The sequence below is a fragment of the Podarcis tiliguerta genome (genome assembly GCF_965153285.1).
Source record: "Podarcis tiliguerta genome assembly, chromosome: 5".
In the NCBI taxonomy this organism is placed as follows: Eukaryota; Metazoa; Chordata; class Lepidosauria; order Squamata; family Lacertidae; genus Podarcis; species Podarcis tiliguerta.
Genome location: NC_139538.1, coordinates 96,276,985 through 96,296,707, shown reverse-complemented (window position 1 = coordinate 96,296,707; position 19,723 = coordinate 96,276,985). Strand labels below are relative to the sequence as shown.

At 44.2% G+C, this 19,723-nt stretch overlaps 2 protein-coding genes across 3 annotated transcripts in view; one reads left to right on the top strand and one right to left on the bottom strand.

Annotated features, from left to right (window-relative positions):
• FBLN1 (fibulin 1) overlaps positions 1-943 on the bottom strand; it is a 59,435-nt gene extending 58,492 nt beyond the window's left edge. Inside the window, exon 1 of one of the 2 annotated variants that reach the window (XM_083440770.1) lies at positions 174-943. In XM_083440770.1, coding sequence (XP_083296896.1) covers positions 174-240 — 67 coding nt within the window. In that variant the 5' untranslated portion in view covers positions 241-943. The remainder of the gene's footprint in view (positions 1-173) is intronic. The other variant, XM_083440769.1, reaches the window with a different exon arrangement.
• SMC1B (structural maintenance of chromosomes 1B) overlaps positions 1-19,723 on the top strand; it is a 387,986-nt gene that overhangs the window by 316,812 nt on the left and 51,451 nt on the right. The window lies entirely within an intron of this gene.

The window sequence follows — 19,723 nt, the reverse complement described above, 5'->3', positions numbered from 1 at the left end:
TTAGAAGACACCCCCAAAACACACACACACACACAGACACACACTTTCCACGAGAGCAGACTCTTTTGCCCCGGGTCAAAGCTTGGCTTTCCCAGCCCGTGGCAGCCGGTCTTCTCCTCCTGGTCCTCGCCCTGCAATTCAAACATTTTGCAGCATTGCAGCTGTTTGCTTACCTTGCGCGCCGCACAAAGGCACCGAAGCCAGAAGAAGGAGCAGCCGGATCCTGCGCAGATTCTCCATCAGGGAGCGGCGCGGGAGCGGCAGGAAAGGTGCCGGGAAGGAGAGCGCAGCGGCCGCAGGATCGACTCTGGCTCGCTCTCTCGGGCTCCCTCCCTGTTTGTGTTGACTTTCTTGCTCCTACCTCGGCTAAAGTCCTCCTCGCCACTCCAGGCGGGTTGAGAAGGAAGGAGCCTGCGAGGATGACCCGCTACAAAGTAACTGTGCGGGGAGTTAATTTGCCGCCTTCCTGCCTTCCTTTCAATTATCCCGCTTGCAGACGTTTAAGGCGAAACATAGCCTGGAGGCGGGGCCTTTTAAAAGTCCTCTGCCGGATCCAGGGGTGGTCCTTCCCCCCCCCCCCGCCGCCGCCCCCGTTTTTCTTCTTATTACAGAGTCTCTCTCTCTCTCTCTCTCCCTCCCAACTTAGGAGCCTTGGGAAACAACCTCGCGGCCAAGACTGTTTGGTTCAGGTTTCCTCCTCCAAACAGAAAGGGAATTCTCGAAATACCTTCAGCGCAAGCAAAATCCCACATAAACAAAAAAGTGGGATGCCGGAAAAAGTCAAGGCCGCTTCCTGGCCGCTCAGTGGAAAGTTTAAAAGTCTCCTTTCTTCCTACAGATTGTCCTGAATGTATATGTCTTAATGACTGAGAGAAAATCTGGAGCTGAAAAAAGGAGGCAAAGGAAGCAATGCAAAAATTCTCCAATTACAGCACACTCGCTTAAATGGTATCTCGTTTTTATCTTATCCAAACAAGGTGCAGAGTGATCTTTGGTCCAAAGGAGGATCTGCCCGGAGCCCATCAGCCTCCCTCTGGCTGCGCTCTTTGTGCGGGGATTAGATTAACTGAGGGTCAAATGTTATTTCAATAAGAGCAGATGGTGCTGAGTCCTATTTGAAGAGAGGAGTTGCTTCCCAGGCTTGCAGGTTACCCCCACCCCATTCCTCTGGGCTTCCCATTTACACAGAACTCTGGTAATCATCCCAGGTGACCAGCAGTCAATGACTTACAAAACTGGACTGTTCCACATCCACATTTAATCTTCAACCAGTGAGCCCCAAAATACCGTAGATAATTTGTTTAATGGTTTGGTTGGAACTCTAAGATACTATTATTATCCTCATTACTTATATCTGGATGGTTTGTTAAGGCTCTATGAACTGCCATCTGATCAGACCAATGCCCGTCTCGTCCAGCATTCTGTGTCCAGCTGTGGGCTGGAGGGGACCACCTGCCTCTCTTGGTCCATGTTGTTGTTTAGTCGTTCAGTCGTGTCCGACTCTTCGTGACCCCATGGACCAGAGCACGCCAGGCACTTCTGTCTTCCACTGCCACCCGCAGTTTGGTCAGATTCATGTTTGTAGCTTCGAGAACACTGTCTCACCATCTCGTCCTCTGTCGTCCCCTTCTCCTTGTGCCCTCCATCTTTCCCAACATCAGGGTCTTTTCCAGTGAGTCTTCTCTTCTCATGAGGTGGCCAAAGTATTGGAGCCTCAGCTTCACGATCTGTCCTTCCAGTGAGCACTCAGGGCTGATTTCCTTAAGAATGGATGCGTTTGATCTTCTTGCAGTCCATGGGACTCTCAAGAGTCTCCTCCAGCACCATAATTCAAAAGCGTCAATTCTTCGGCGATCAGCCTTCTTTATGGTCCAGCTCTCACTTCCATACATCACTACTGGGAAAACCATAGCTTTTACTATACGGACCTTTGTTGGCAAGGTGATGTCTCTACTTTTTAGAATGCTATCTAGGTTTGCCATTGCTTTCCTCCCTAGAAGCAGGCGTCTCTTAATTTCGTGGCTGCTGTCACCATCTGCAGTGATCATGGAACCCAAGAAAGTAAAATCTCTCACTGCTTCCATTTCCTCCCCTTCTATTTGCCAGGAGGTGATGGGACCAGTGGCCATGATCTTCGTTTTTTTGATGTTGAGCTTCAGACCATATTTTGTGCTCTCCTCTTTCACCCTCAATAAAAGGTTTTTTAATTCCTCCTCACTTTCTGCCATCAAGGTTGTGTCATCTGCATATCTGAGGTTGTTGATATTTCTTCCAGCAATCTTAATTCCGGCTAGGGATTCATCCAGCCCAGCCTTTCGCATGATGAATTCTGCATATAAGTTAAATAAGCAGGGAGACAAAATACAGCCTTGTCGTACTCCTTTCCCAATTTTGAACCAATCAGTTGTTCCATATTCAGTTCTAACTGTAGCTTCTTGTCCCACATAGAGATTTCTCAGGAGATAGATGAGGTGATCAGGCACTCCCATTTCTTTAAGAACTTGCCATAGTTTGCTATGATCGACACAGTCAAAGGCTTTTGCATAGTCAATGAAGCAGAAGTAGATGTCTTTCTGGAACTCTCTAGCTTTCTCCATAATCCAGCGCATGTTTGCAATTTGGTCTCTGGTTCCCCTGCCTCTTCTAAATCCAGCTTGCACTTCTGGGAGTTCTCGGTCCACATACTGCTTGAGCCTTCCTTGAAGAATTTTAAGCATAACCTTGCTAGCGTGTGAAATGAGTGCAATTGTGCGGTAGTTGGAGCATTCTTTAGCACTGCCCTTCTTTGGGATTGGGATGTAGACTGACCTTCTCCAATCTTCTGGCCACTGCTGAGTTTTCCAAACTTGCTGGCATATTGAGTGTAGCACCTTAACAGCATCATCTTTTAAAATTTTAAATAGTTCAGCTGGAATACCATCACTTCCACTGGCCTTGTTATTTGCAATGCTTTCTAAGGCCCATTTGACTTCACTCTCCAGGATGTCTGGCTCAAGGTCAGCAACCACACTACCTGGGGTGTACGAGACATCCATATCTTTCTGGTATAATTCCTCTGTGTATTCTTGCCACCTCTTCTTGATGTCTTCTGCTTCTGTTAGGTCCTTACCACTTTTGTCCTTTATTATGGTAATCTTTGAACGAAATGTTCCTTTCATATCTCCAATTTTCTTGAACAGATCTCTGGTTCTTCCCATTCTGTTGTTTTCCTCTATTTCTTTGCATTGCTCATTTAAGAAGGCCTTCTTGTCTCTCCTTGCTATTTTTTGGAATTCTGCATTCAATTTCCTGTATCTTTCTCTATCTCCCTCGCATTTTGCTTGCCTTCTCTCCTCCGCTATTTGTAAGGCCTCATTGGACAGCCACTTTGCTTTCTTGCATTTCCTTTTCATTGGGATGGTTTTCGTTGCTGCCTCCTGTATAATGTTTCGAGCCTCCATCCATAGTTCTTCAGGCACTCTGTCCAGCAATTCTAAATCCTTAAACCTGTTCCTCACTTCCACTGTGTATTCATAAGGGATTTGGTTTAGATTGTATCTTACTGGCCCAGTGGTTTTTCCTACTTTCTTCAGTTTAAGCTTGAATTTTGCTATAAGAAGCTGATGATCTGAGCCACAGTCAGCTCCAGGTCTTGTTTTTGCTGACTGTATAGAGCTTCTCCATCTTTGGCTGCAGAGAATATAATCAATCTGATTTCGATGCTGCCCATCTGGTGATGTCCATGTGTAGAGTCGTCTCTTGTGTTGTTGGAAAAGAGTGTTTGTGATGACCAGCTTGTTCTCTTGACAGAACTCTATTAGCCTTTGCCCTGCTTCGTTTTGAATTCCAAGACCAAATTTGCCAGTTGTTCCTTTTATCTCTTGATTCCCTACTTTAGCATTCCAATCCCCTATAATGAGAAGAACATCTTTCTTTGGTGTCACTTCTATAAGCTGTTGTAAGTCTTCATAGAATTGGTCAATTTCAGTTTCTTCAGCACCAGTAGTTGGTGCATAAACTTGGATTACTGTGATGTTAAAAGGTTTGCCTTGGATTCGTATCGAGATCATTCTATCATTTTTGAGATTGCATCCCAGTACAGCTTTCGCCACTCTTTTGTTGACTATGAGGGCCACTCCATTTCTTTTACAGGTTTCTTGCCCACAGTAGTAGATATGATAGTCATCCGAACTGAATTCGCCCATTCCCGTCCATTTTAGTTCACTGATGCCCAAGATGTCAATGTTTATTCTTGCCATCTCATTTTTGACCACATCCAACTTACCCAGGTTCATGGTTCTTACATTCCAGGTTCCTATGCAATATTTTTCTTTACAGCATTGGACTTTCCTTTTGCTTCCATGCATATCCGCAACTGAGCGTCCTTTCGGCTTTGGCCCAGCCGCTTCATCAGCTCTGGATCTACTTGTACTTGTCCTCCGCTCTTCCCCAGTAGCATGTTGGATGCCTTCCGACCTGAGGGGCTCATCTTCCAGCGTCATAACTTTTATATACCTGTTGTCTTTGTCCATGGAGTTTTCTTGGCAGGGATACTGGAGTGGCTTGCCGATTCCTACTCCAGGTGGATCACGTTTGGTCAAAACTCTCCACTATGACCTGTTCATCTTGGGTGCCCTGCTCGGCATAGTTCATAGCTTCTCTGAGTTCTTCAAGCCCCTTCGCCACGGCAAGGCAGTGATCCATGAAGGGGTCTTGGTCCATGGACAATGCAATTAATATGGGTGCTGTTAGCAACTGATGATTGCCTTCTGTTGTTTCCCCCCTATTATTATTTCATTATCACAGGAGTGGAATCTGGTAATTTTTTGTAAAATGACACCTTGCGCAAGGCGCCCCAAATAGATCTTCACAAGTATGGATCTTCTCAATATTGCGCCGCCTCGGCTTGGTGCCTTCTAAATCTGGCACTGGCTTACCACATTGCACAGCATAGAGAGTTGCCTGGGACAGGAAATCAGTTCCAAAGGTTAAAGCAGGGGTCAGCAACCTTTTTCAGCCATGGGCCGGTCCACCGTCCCTCAGAGCTTGTGGGGGGCCAGACTATATTTTTTTGGGGGGGGGGGATGAACAAATTCCTATGCCCCACAAATAACCCAGGGATGCATTTTAAGTAAAAGCACACATTCTACTCATGTAAAAACACCAGGCAGGCCCCACAAATTACCCAGAGATGTGTTTTAAATAAAAGAGCACATTCTACTCATGTAATAACATGCTGATTCCCGACCGTCCGTGGGCCGGATTTAGAAGGCGATTGGGCCACATTTGGCCCCCAGGCCTTAGGTTGCCTACCCCTGGGTTAAAGGGTTGTTTAGTGGAGGCAGAAAGGAAATAGAGAGATACCCACTTGGTAGCAGTAGTGAGGACCAAGGAAGGAGGTACTAAGCTAGCTGTTTCACTTGTCTGCCCTCCTTCTCATGGTGTAGGCTGCAGCCCGCCTGCCCCCCGCCCCCGTTACCCTAGCCACTCTGCCTTTTTGGGCAGCTTGGATGATGCACACATGCATTGGCATATTTGCATACACATTTGCATTTTTCCTCAATGCCAGGTTCCTGAGGCTCAAGGAGCAGAGCTTGAAAACTCAAGGGCAGTGCCAGACAAAACGAATGGAGCCAGTCATCTCTTGACGACTTGCTGTCTTCAGAACAGGATTCTTGCCCTCCTTCTCACAAGTTTTCAAAATATATTTATTAGACCTTATTGGCATCTGTCTCAATTTCCTCTAAGAGAAAAGGCAAGTGAGACTGGAACAATATGACGAGAAAAGGGAAGGAGGCTAACTTTTAGGATAGTCTGCAAATGAGACTTCTGAAAATAGTCCTCTGCGCATCCTGAAATTTAACGCCTTGCCCTGGAAATCCTGAGAAGCAAGCCAAACCTCTGACATTTCCAGTCCAAGCAAACCCAAGTCTTGGGGGTTCATTTGTCTGGTGCCACACTTCACAAATAAAAATAGTACAAAAGTGAGCATTTGGGGTTTTTTAACTAAGGAGCAAAACAAACATGAACCTTTCCATCTCAACCCAAATCTCCACAGAGCATCTGCCCTCCAGGCGGCTGCTGGCTTTATCTGAAGCCAAACTATTTGGAGGTAAAATTGAACTGTCGCAGAGCAAAACTAAAACAAACCTGTAGTCAGGATGATGACATAATGGAAATTCGTTCCCTGTTGCCTTTACTCTGTTTGCTTCCAATATTAGCACCTTTGCTTCATGTGCAACATAGAGTATGTACTATATATTGCAATGTTTGCATGAAAGCTCTCTTCATAAAGAGCTTCTAATAACGTTTTGCATGTGTTGTGAAAGAAAATGTTTTGAAATGATTTTATTGATTACTACTGCATGTAGTACACAGTTTTAGGGCTTAAGCCTTCTTTTGCAGGTCTCAAAAATGAAGTGTAAAACCTTGGGGTGATGTGTCAGAACGCAAAGTCAGACAGTTCTGCTTGGTTTGGTTCTTCTGCTAAGCCAGGCTCTGACCTCTGATCTGCAGGTGGCATCCCTGGCCTCTTCCAGCTGTCCCTAGGCCCACCATCTGCCGGTAACCACCTCCTGTTACCCAGATGCCTTCACTTTGAGTACCAGGGTCTGATGTTATTGAGATTTGACAACCATAAAGGGAGACTAGACTTTTTCAAGCATATGATTAAAACCATTTTTCCTTCCATCCACATTTGAGTGGCTGATTTATCTCGTAATTGGGACCTTGTACACTACAGGAAATATGGAGTGCAATTGTTTGAGGTGGGAGTCAAGCGTCATTTCCAGTAAGTATCTGTGAAAGGAATTTGCAGTGAATAATTTCCCAGATAAACCTACCATCAGGGAGCTGGTAGCCTCATACTTCTGGTCACTGATCACTTTTGTTTATATTTAGTCTTATTCCATTCTGGTTCCAGGCACCTGGGTGCTAACAATAAAAATAAGATTGCTCTGGATAAAACTAAAACATATAATAAAATCCAGTGCAGGACTTATCTACAGGGGACTGGCCTGAGACAGTACAGTGGTAGCTCAGGTTACAAACGCTTCGTAACCCGAGGTACCACTGTAATCCGCAAATGATTGCAACGTCTACCCTTCTTATTTTTCAGCAAACACACTGGTTTCCCATTTGTACAGGTCCAGTTCAGCTAATACAGGGACATATAGGCAGCCAATGGGACGCGGGTGGCGCTGTGGTCTAAATCATGAGCCTCTCAGGCTTGCCGACTATAAGGTTGCCAGTTCAAATCTGTGTGGCGGAGTGAGCTCCTGTTGCTCTGTCCCAGGTCCTGCCAACCTAGCTGTTCAAAAGCACAAAGTGCAAGTAGATAAAGAGGTAGCACTGTGGTGGGAAGGTAAATGGAGTTTCCGTGAGCTCTGGCTTTCTTCACAGTGTCCCGCTGCACCAGAAGTAGTTTCGTCCTGCTGGCCACATGACCCAGAAAGCTGTCTGCAGACAAATGCTGGCTCCCTTGGCGTGAAAGCGAGATGAGCACTGCACTCCATAGTTAAGTTTGACTGGACTTAACCATCCAGGGGTCCCTTACCTTTTACTTATATAGGCAGCCAGGAAATATTCTTATTAGGCCAATAAATTAGGTTGATATTGATTGATATTTTTATAATCAATTTTTATTAAAAGTTTTAGAATACAATAAAAGTAAAACAGGTGGGGGGAAAAGGAAGAGCATAAAAAGAAAAGAAAATGAGGAATAAGATGAAGAAGAGAGAAAGGAAGGAAGGAAGGAAGGAAGGAAGGAAAGGAGGAAATACAAAGCCCTCTCTCTTTACTCTTAGTCCACACAAAGGGAAGTACGTAAGCCAACCCAGCTCTCGCCTGGGGGCTTCTCCCTCTTCCCCCAGCCTCCCACCCTGGGGATCCTCTCTGCCTCTCACGGAGGGCCTTTCATCTTCCATCCGTCACAGAACATAAATGTAGAAAGAGCTAACAAAAAAGAACAGAGTTTGAAAACCATAGAGAAAAAAAGATATAAATAAAATTTGATTTAAAAATTGATCAACAGAAAAGGAGCTGCTGATTAATTACTGAGTATTTATATTTTTAAAAATAAAAAATATAAATAATTTTTAGTTCAAAACAAAACGTCTTGAAAGATGCATTCTCTCTCATCACACAACAGAGAACGCCTCTTCTAAGATGGTGCCTACTGTGATGTGTGCATGCATCATCCAAAATAAGTATGTATTTAAATCAAAACTAAGGCTTAATTTGTATGCAAATTTATGCAGAATTGCAGGGCATTTCAAATAGGTGGAACTGCCAAATCCAAGGCCGTGCCAAGCTGGGCAGAAGGCTGGGAAGGGCAGTATCTCCTCATCCTCCTGTTTCTGGGTGCAAGGAAAACTGAGCGTTCATTCTGAGAGTGAGCCGGGGCAATGGGGCAGCTGCCCAATCTCCCTCTATTTAAAGGACATATGATCCTTGAAATAAGAATATTGATGTCATTTTGTATACACCCACAACTTAATAATTTGCTTTGAAAAACAGCGTTTTTAAAAATAGACTTGAGTTCAATCACGCTATCAATAGGCTTTTAAAATACTTCACCTTGAGAAAAGATCTGCTTTTCAGCTGTTACACTATGAATTATTGACACCAGCTTAAAACCTAATACAGCAGTTGGATTTCTTCTGTTAATACATTTCCCAGACGTTTTTTGGAGGAAAAAAGACTTAATAAATGCTGCTGTAAATATATGAAAAGCAGAACAGTCTATAATTGGGAACACGTGAGGAGAGAGACTTAAAAAGAAGAAGTTTAATATTAAAATATGTAATTTAGGATATGATAACCTACCATTTAGGGAGGCCTGGCTAGAAGGCCCCGCAGGAGCACGTTCCATCTTGGGGGAAGTGCCTGGGCCCAAAGCCCTTACTGGGACCCCCACCACTAATCCTTCCAGGGTGCCCCCCCTTGTAGCAAACAAATGACTGGGCCTTCTTTTTCATTCTTCCCCAACACCAGTGATGCACTGCTATGTTGGGGGCATAGGGGGGCATTAAAAAGACTTGGTGTTCCTCTCAGGGGCAGAAGGCACAGATGAAAAAAAGAATTAATGGAAGTTACTAGTCCTAGTTTGCGCAGCCTGCCTATACTGAGCCAAGTGAAGCTAGTTTGGAAATTAGATGTCCTCTTTTGAAATTGCTAAATTATTTGCCCCAGCAGTTTTCTTGTAGCAAGGTGTTCTGCAGTTCAGCTTTCTCCAAATTAAATACATATATTCACTCTGGAAGTCCTGTGACTCAGCTCTCCATTTTAAGAGGAATTTGCTGTCCCAGAGCCTCAAAAGAATACAGCTTTTCATTTTATATCTTTCCCTTCCCCCACGTCTCTCAAGCTGTTTTTTCTCCTCTTCTGCAATTTCTCCTCTCTGTCTTCTTTCACACTTCCACCCTCAAACTTTATTTCATCCCTCCTTTTAAATCCATTCCCCCTGCAAAACAACAACTAGTTTCCCTCTCTTATCCTGTTCCTTTTTCTTCCCACTTTATTATTTTAAGAGATATGAACCATTCGTCTCTCTTTCTAATTCCCTTCAGCGCTTCCTCTGCCGCTTCCCCCTCAGAGGAAGGATATCCCCCCCCCCCCCAAGACACATTTCTCTGGCTCTCTTGCAGGGCAGTTTCAGTTTAACCAAGAAGCAGCGCATGAACATGAGGATGCTGAGCAGGTTGTGGCGCTGAGGCACAAAGGGGACCGAGGTCTACTGGTGCTCTCTGGCCCTCCATTTCAGCCAGTCAAGTTGGCTGTTTTCGGGGAAATTGCATCACAACTTCGGCAGGAAGTCTCCTGAGAAATTGTGCTTGTGTTGGAGACCCACACATGCATCTTTCCTCCTCTTCTTCTTCTTCTTCTTCTTCTTTGCTTCCCCTTAAGTCCCTCAGCTCTTTCATGCTCTTTATTCAGCTCATAGTGGTGAGGAGGAATGAATGAAAGTCCCCTCAAAGTATCTGCTTTATATACATTATTTACACAATGGGCTGCACATGATTGGCTAATTCTGGAATTCTACTGTAAGCCAATCAGGTTGTGGATTCACTTATATCTGGAGCATGATTGGGTGGTTCCTGCCAACCAATCAGACTGCTGCATTGTTCTAGGACCAATCAGACTGATGCATTCTGAATCCTATTGTTCTAGGACCAGTCAGACTGCTGCAATTTGGATCCTATTGTTCTAGGACCAATCAGACTGCTGCAGTTTGGATCCTATTCAACTCAGTACATAACAGCTCTTCTCCCTGAAACCTGGAATTTCTGGCCCACCCCTCACGCCTCCCTCTCCCCACACGGCACTTTCCCTCAAGCTGGAAACCATTTCCTTTCCACTTAAGCGTCACATCAACAAGGAAATTCTTAATAATCACATTAAACATGTTGCATGTGAGCCGGTATCAGTCTGAAAGCTGGGGTCCAAATGTAGTAAGAAATCATTACACAAATTAACACGACAGGCCTTTCAGCCTTCAACATGGCTGACGCAGCCCCTTTCCCCTCAGACCAAGACGACACAGGGAACCAGTCATTATTCAAATCATTGTTTGGGGTTCCCTCTCCAGCACTGTCTGCAGAGATTAAAGAGGCAAGTACATGCAAGGGTTGCTGCATTTTGAAACAATTTAAATTATGCCCTGTACATTTGCTTTTCAAAGGAGTGGGTGGAGAACCAGGCCGGCTGATCATGATTGTCATTTCCAGTCACTTCCACAGACAACATTTGGTTCTTATTATCAAAAGATAACCACATAAGTGGGGGGAGGGGGCGTGCAGAAACAAAAAGGACTATCCAAAGTGCCATAAGAATTCCTCAGACATGCACCATTCTGAAAGCATCTGTTACTGAGGCTTTCAGAAACATCTGCTATTTTTTATTTTGCATGTCCAAGTAAATTTTATGTCTTGTTTCCTTTGTATTATCAGGACTGACAAAACATTAACGTTTGATTTAGCTGAAAAGAATATATATAAAGAACACCCTGTGTATTTTAATACTTTGGATTGAGAAGTGAATTAAATACATACAAATGACATTAAGGATTACCTAACCAAGGAAAAATAACAAAGAATACCAAATTTCTGTGCACTTTTTCTGTAGTCTCTCAGAATCACAGCAAAATTCCAACCCTGGAAATAAGACTAGGCCAGTCTGCATGTTAGCTTGCAAGCCACTTTGGAGTACTGTACATAAGTGAGTGAATAAATAAATAAATAAATATATGTAAATTAATTTTTGCCTTTTAAATTAATGCATTTACAGTGGTACCTCGGGTTAAGAACTTAATTCATTCTGGAGGTCCGTTCTTAACCTGAAACTGTTCTTAACCTGAAGCACCACTTTAGCTAACGGGGCCTCCCGCTGCCACCACGTGATTTCTGTTCTCATCCTGAAGCAAAGTTCTTAAGCCGAGGTACTATTTCTGGGTTAGCGGAGTCTGTAACCTGAAGTGTCTGTAACCTGAGGTACCACTGTATAGGACTGGAGAGTATGGAAGCACTTTTACAGTCAATATCGCATTAATTCACAACACAACTTTACCATAGATACATAAATATCAAATAGAAGGCTGCATTCTGTCAGAGGTACTTGCTTGTTACACATATACAATGATGGTTAGGTAATTTTAGACTCTGAACTTAATGGTCTTATGGTATTATACATTATCCAAGTTCAAAATGTGTGAATCCAGTGTTGCTGTGCTATGGGACCTTCCTGCTCATTCTGTCTTGTCCTCCTGCTCCTTGGGCTCAGGCAGGGAGAACCCCAATGGATTTATGTAATCATGACTAATGCAAATATAAGATAGAGAGACATGAGGATGACCGGGGGATGGGGGACGGGGACGGCTTAACACAGTAGGCTTTCTTTATTGCAATACATATAAAAGGTAAAGGTACCCCTGCCCGTACGGGCCAGTCTTGACAGACTCTAGGGTTGTGCGCCCATCTCACTCAAGAGGCCGGGGGCCAGCGCTGTCCGGAGACACTTCCGGGTCACGTGGCCAGCATGACAAAGCCGCATCTGGCGAGCCAGCGCAGCACATGGAAACGCCATTTACCTTCCCGCTAGTAAGCGGTCCCTATTTATCTACTTGCACCCAGGGGTGCTTTCGAACTGCTAGGTTGGCAGGCGCTGGGACCGAACAACGGGAGCGCACCACGCTGCGGGGATTTGAACTGCCGACCTTTCGATCGGCAAGCCCTAGGTGCTGAGGCTTTTACCCACAGCGCCACCCGCATCACCCGCATCAATACATATACCCACCTATAAATGAAAGACTTCTAATCCCGCTCCCTTCAGCCTTAGGACTGCATTTCCTCTCTGCATTTGGGAATGGGAACTAAGGAAGTCAGACCCTTCTTAAACTCCATGGCCTGAACAAGGAGATATGCCCAAGAGTTTTAGGAGTATTCACATGCCCCCCAGGTGCACTTATAAGTGACCAGAAGAAGACGAAGGTAGAGTACCCAGCACAATGGATCCAGGAAGCAAAGTTGCTAAATGTGCAACCATCTCTGAAAAAGATCCAAATAATGCAATCTGCTGAGAGTTTCTTTATGCCTATTAAAAACAATAAGGAGTCTTGCAACACCTTAAAAACTATTTTATTACGGCATAAGTGGACGAACTCCACTTCATCAGAGGCATGAATAATATACATTAGTTGGCAAGTCTGTTGTAAAAGAGCCAGATTTCAGGCAGCGTGGAAGTGTGGAAAACCATATGGTATCCTTCACAAAGGCTTTTGAAACACTGCTGCAAAAACGACTCCAGGCAAGGAGGGAGCATGTTGCAATGACAGCATCCTCACCATATGTTTTGTTAGTCAGGATATGGGTTGAAAAGCATGGCAACAAGAAGCTACGATAATATGCTGGGGAGATGCATGCTGCTTTGGAGCACGAGTTTAAGAACTTAAATTCCTCTTCCCTTTAAATAATATGCCAATATGATATAAATCCAGATACACATGTTATAAACTAAACACAATGGCATAACTATGGAGCTGAAGGTGAGATTATAGAAAAACAACCCTGACCTGCTTCAAGGAGGCTGGCTACTTCTTACTGAGGACGGCAACTCAGACATCTGGTGGGAGCCCACAAGACTGAACGCTTCTTTCTATAAACTATTCTCCCCATGCAGAGAACACAATATCAGGGGAAAGGCGCTTGCCTGCTGACAGACTACTTTTCTATGGGCAGGGATTTGTTTATTTTTATTATGAAGGAACATTCAATCATGTGAGACCCTAGTTGGTGTCTGAAGTGGTACAGCTCAGTCACAGGTTTACCACCTCAACAAGGACTTGGCACAAGAAGCTTAGTTATTGGGTGGCATCCTTCCTCTCTGCAATGTGCACAGCCCTGTATGGAAAAGAAAAATAGGGGTGGAGGCCTGCATCCGGTTAAGCCTCCACACAATCCTTCTTTTTATTTTCCAGGCAGAGCCTTATTAGGCATGTGTAATAAATCCCTGTGACTGTCATCCATTTTAACTGTTTTTAATACAGAATTTTAAATGAATGTCACTCGCCCTGGGGCCTTGGGATGAAAGGTGGATAAAAATTTAAATAAATAAATGTTACCTCTTGCTGAAAGAGAAAGAACTAAGTTGTGTGGATGTAGAATTCTATATGTGCTGCATCCCTATCCCAGATGATCATCTTCATTTTTAAACTGTGTTTTACATCTCTTAATCCATCTCAATCCCTTTCTACTAGTGATGCCATTCTTGGTTCTTGCATCTACGCTATGTCAGGGGTTTTTTCCCCTCATTAAGTTCTAGGAAGCTTAAGCAGGGAACATCTACACTACACTACACCATACAATAGCATAGCATTATTTTCAGCACAAGGTACAGTTCTAGAAACATAAAAACGTACTGATGGCAAATACCTCCAAACGGAGCTGGTTGCAAAGATCTCCGAAGAAAACCTTGGACATTTTGGGAAGGGTAATGGCATACTCTGCACTGGTTCCTCGGTTCCAAATTTATTAAACCTATCCCTGGTAGATCACTATCCCTGTTTTGTCTTTCAGGTAGGTTTTGACAAAATTGTTTCTTAAAAAAACATGTTACTGTAAATCACTACAGTTTTAATTCCTTTCTTTCCCCTGGTTCCCTAGAAGTTAAATCTCGGAAAGTAGGAGAGAGGTGCATATGTAAGCTGACAGGGCACTACATCAGAAAGCTGTCTGGAAATATTTGCCCCTGGTTATAATTTGTAGTCAATAGAATTTGACCAGTTGCTTCCTAAAAGTGCAGCCATGGAATTTTCAAGGTTATGTTACTATGAGAAGAACTCAGCCGGCCAGAACATCCTTAAAGGACTGAACCGGAATGCCTGAGAGGCCTCGCAGTGCTGAGGCTGGAAGGATTCCTATCTGCATCATCAATATTGGCTTGTCTGCTCTTCCAGGCTTCCAGCTACTATGAACTGCCTTGCAAACAGGGGTCTGAAGCAGGTTTTGGGGAACTGACTGCTTTTAATGAAAGGCCAGGTGCTGTGCTGTTTTATTGTAATTATTTGTATGTTTTAAACTTACAGTGGTATCTCAGGTTACATACGCTTCAGGTTACATACGCTTCAGGTTACAGACTCCGCTAACCCAGAAATAGTGTTTCAGGTTAAGTACTTTGCTTCAGGATGAGAACAGAAATCGTGCTCCGGCGGCGCAGTGGCAGCAGGAGGCCCCATTAGCTAAAGTGGTGCTTCAGGTTAAGAACAGTTGCAGGTTAAGAACGGACCTCCGGAACGAATTAAGTACTTAACCCGATGTACACTGTATTTTATATATGTATATACAGTAGTTCTAATTCTATCAATGTTTAATTGTTTTTTAATGGTTGTTTCTTCTATGTTTTTGCAACGTTTTTTATTATCTATAAGCCACCTTGAGTCCAACCAGGGAAAAAGGTGGGGTAGAAATAAATATATTAACAACAAACAGCTGCAGCTTTGCTTATAAGCTGCAGCTTTGCATTAAAAGCACTGTTAGAAAGGGAGCAGTAATTCTGCAGTATACTGTATTTTTCGCCCCATAGGGTGCACCAGCTCATAGGACGCACCTAGTTTTTTTTTGGGGGGGGGGGGAATAAAGGGAAAAAAATACCCCCCCCCCAGCCCGAGCTTCCCCCACCCCAGCCCCCAGAACAGGCAGCTCTCCGCAAGCCTTGGAAGACCGGCGCGACTTCAAATCCTTCAAATATAGAAAAGGATGTCACATAGAGGAGGGAGAAAGGTTGTTTTCTGCTGCTCCAGAGAAGCGGACACGGAGCAATGGATCCAAACTACAAGAAAGAAGATTCCACCTAAACATTAGGAAGAACTTCCTGACAGTAAGAGCTGTTCGACAGTGGAATTTGCTGCCAAGGAGTGTGGTGGAGTCTCCTTCTTTGGAGGTCTTTAAGCAGAGGCTTGACAACCATATGTCAGGAGTGCTCTGATGGTGTTTCCTGCTTGGCAGGGGGTTGGACTCAATGGCCCTTGTGGTCTCTTCCAACTCTATGATTCTATAATTCTATGATTCTATGACTTCCCGCCGGGCTCCCATGCCTTGCGGATATCTGCCTGAAGCCCAGACCAGGTCGGGGAACAGCGAGATGGCTGCGCTCCACCTCCCAGCTGTCCCCCGAGCTTGTGGGGCTGGCGGCAGGGAGAAGCCTCCAAACCAGGTCGGGGAGCTGTGCACGCCCCTGACTTTGAGATGCAGGCTGCTATCCGCAAGCCTAGGGAGCCCAACGGGAACTCCCGCGGGCTCCCAAGGCTTGCGGAGAGATTCCTGAAGCCTGGAGAGCGAGAGGAGTTGGTGCGCACTGCCCCCTCTCGCTCTCCAGGCTTCAGCGAAAGCCTGCATTCACCCCATAGAATGCACACACATTTCCCCTTCATTTTTGGAGGGGAAAAAGTACGTCCTATAGTGCGAAAAATACGTTTTTTTTCTGCTGTTTTTCTCTTCACCCTCCAACTCTTCCTTACAATTTTAAACTCATATCTGAGATAAAGCGATGCTATTTATGTACATCAAAATGTTATGTTGAATGGGATGAGAATTGAGAATAGCACAGTTATTTCCATTGTGTATGATGTGTGCACTTGAACCCTGTGAGCCTGAAGTACCCACCTATGATGTGGGCTTCCTGCTACATCTCTGCATGACTCACGGCTCCAACCTTTCTCTCCTCCACCTCAGTGGAGGTAATTCTGCCCCTTTTCTGCATTGGTTGCAGAAATGTAGTAGAATTACTTGCTCTCTCCTAGGAGCCTGCTCTGGGCTCTCTCTCTCCCCCCCCCCCCCCCAGGTATTAAGAGTATGCTTCGATTTTAATCCAGGGAAAAATTCTCTCTGTTATCAGAAGTTTGGAATGAGTAGAATAGTTGGACTGCAACATAGGTTTGGAAAATATGTGAAACTGTTGGAGTGGAAACATTTAGTTCAGCAAAACCACAGACACCTCTTTATATACATTAACAGTTAGTTTTAGCATCAACTGCAGAAATAAAAAATGGCTGAAATATATTCTGGTCCCAATCCAGCAAATTAGATCCATCCACTTAACTGATGTCATGCACTGCAATTGTGTCTGTTTCTCACTGAATTCTGAGGCCACTAATTGCCGTATGCAGCAAAGTTTAATTAGAATGGAGCCACTGCATTAGTTCCTTGGACTTCTCATACAAAAAATAGCAGCATGGTTCTCCCATCAGTGGGGATAATAAGGATTTAATCTGATGGGATACCTGACAGCAGAGCATATTCAAATCATTAGAGTGGCTCCATTTCAGGGATAAATAGCACCTCCTAGACACAACATCATAATCCTGTTTTTCTAAGCCCCAATTCTTCTGAATCCAAGCAGTTTATGGAAACCAAACAGTATTTCATTAAACTTGCCAAGAATGAGAGCACCGTTTGGGATTGCAAACTATGTTACGTCAGTGCAAATGCATTAAATGATTTTACCATTTACTTTGAAAATGTGAATGCTATATGATGACTAGGTTTCACTGACTGGAAGCTGGGGGCAGACAATACAGTTGTCTGCTTCTAGGCAGGCCTTGAATAAAGTTTTAGTTTGCCTCTTTTTATATTATATTGTCTCTATTAATTTGCTTTTAGCTGGCTGCTGCTTTGTATTCTTTATCTAATTTGTGTCCTCTGTACTGAAATGGTAAGCCACTGTGAGTATTTTTGGTAGAGAAAATAAGAAGTAGAAACTGGACTGCAGAAATAAATTAGCAAAAGACTGATGGTAGCATGTGGATTTCTTTTCCTATATTCCACCTCCATTTCTGGCCACGGAGTTGACAGGTGTTATAGAGCTATGGAAACTCTGCAGGAGCAAGACTATGATGCTCATTTTTAGCTCCTCCGAGAGCACTTTGTCCTATAAGGTGATCCTAAAATGTTACAGAGAAATTAACTCCTGATCTGCTCTCCCACCCTGAGTTAGAATTAGGCAGAAGTGACCCTCTCTCAGCTCTGCTGGTGGTGATGGAGGGGCTTCAGCACTCTGGGCTCCCCCAATGCCTCCATTGCCACTGGCAATGCCAGCCAATGATCCAATGATAAAGATAGATCACTCATGTGAGGCAATCAATCAATTACTTAATTGGCTGGATCCCTAGATCTAAAACATGGGGCTAAACATACTCTCTAGCAAGAGAGAGACCATATCAGTTAAAAATCACAGAATCATGGGACTGTTAGACCTTTTAAATATTATGCTCTAGCCACTTACAGTGCTTCCCGTCTCTTCCCCTCTTGCAATGAACAGACCACACCATTTAGAAAATTAAAATGCCTTACTTACAAACTCAAAAGGCCAGATTCATATGTTATTCCATGTAGAAGCAAGAAGAACACAGGTAGATATTTGGGGATTCAAAAGATAGTGAAAAGGCTACATTACTAATTATTACATTTCTACCACATAAAGAGGTTATCCCCACCCCCCAAAAATGAACCCAGAATGTGAAGCAGCACATATATGTGTCTGTATGTCACTATGCTTTCTGTGACTTCAACTCCTGTGTTAGAACTCATTGGATTCGGCTTTAAATTGTATTTATGGAGAGACAGTCATCCTATATGGTCAAACTCTCAATGAATGGAAAGTACAACCAGTATTGCTTAACCTGTACTTACCACCATTCCTTTTAGTGCCCTGGCAAGCAACTCACAGAACGGGATCTTCTTTGGGCCAGATTTAACAATGATACAGTCCCATCCCCATGCCTCCCAAGATAACTGGGAATGTGATGGTGGTGGGAAAGGTAGGGAGACACAAGTGCTTAGCCTCCCTTGCTTCTCTGGAAATGATGTTTTGGCTGCTTTTTTTAATAGAAAATGGGTGAGGGAAAGGCTACAGTTCCCCCCAACCCATCTTTTCCCTGAGTCCCCACTGCAAATCTCCCTGGCTTCTGTCCCATATTAGTATTACAAGGAAAACATGATGTTGGGAAACCTATTTCCCTCAAAACTTCTCTTTTGGCCCTATGTTCATGCATAATCAATCAATCAATCTATATTACGGTCCAGAAACCCAACAAATCATTACAAATCAATGCACAAGTCATACAGCCTACCTCCAGGTTAATCAAGCATTTTGTTTAGAATATAGGGCTCATTAGTTCTTGCAATCACCAATAAAAACTTTGCCACTGCTAACGTTCTAGCATTTGTCCAGTAGGAACCTGACATAGTGAGCCTCTGATTTCCCCGGGAAAGGTACCAGCAAAGGTAGTATCAGTTCAGCCCTGGCCTGCTCATATTTTGCACAATGCAACAAAATATGATTTATGGAATCGATGTCTTGAGCACACGAGCAAAGTCTGTCCTGGTAGGGAACTCCTCTCAACCTACCATCCAACACTGCAGAGGGAAAGACGTTTAGTCTGGCTTTGGTGAAAAGCCTTCGGTAGTTAACTTAAAGACATGCCCATATTGAACTCCTACTGCCAGAGGACTACAGACTGCGTGTGATCGAGATCGCAAGTCATTGTGTGCATTGTCCCATAATCTTTGCTTTAAAATCTTTTGGGCACCTTCATAACTCAGGTAATACAGTTGGGGCGGGGGGAGGACAGACCAATAGAGGTGGCTTTTTTAGTCATGGTTTTCTGCCATTTGCTGACAAATTCCTCATTGGTCAGGTGTTGGTACAAACCCTTCCCTAGATCAAACACTGAAATCCTGAGCCAATGTTTTAGGGCAGCCCACCACGCTTTAGTTGAAATTGGGCATTCCCCAGCTTCTAACAGAAGTATGGAGTTGGGGACACAGTTGGGTACCTGCAGCAGAGATCGTAAAAATTTTGCCTGAAAGCCATCTAGCTTTGGCAGGCCCCCATTATGCCATACATTTGCTGCATACAGGAGTTGGGAAATGGGTTTTGCGTTGAAAACCCTTAAGGCTGCTGGAACATATTTGCTGCCCTTTGTGAAGAAGAATCTGAGTATGGCTAGCTTTGTAATCTCCGCCTTTTGGAGGGAGGTTTGCCAATGGTGCTTCCAAGATCCTGTGTGATGGAATGTGAGCCCTAGGTAACTGAAGTATTTTATGTTCATGCATAAAGCAAGGGTGGGGAATCTCTAGCCCCCAGGCCAAATTTGGCCCTCCAGGCCTTTTTGGCCCTCAGCACCCTTCCCAGGCCACACTACCTGCTCCGCAGGTCACATCCTTCACCAGACCAGACTCCAGGCTCTTCTCAA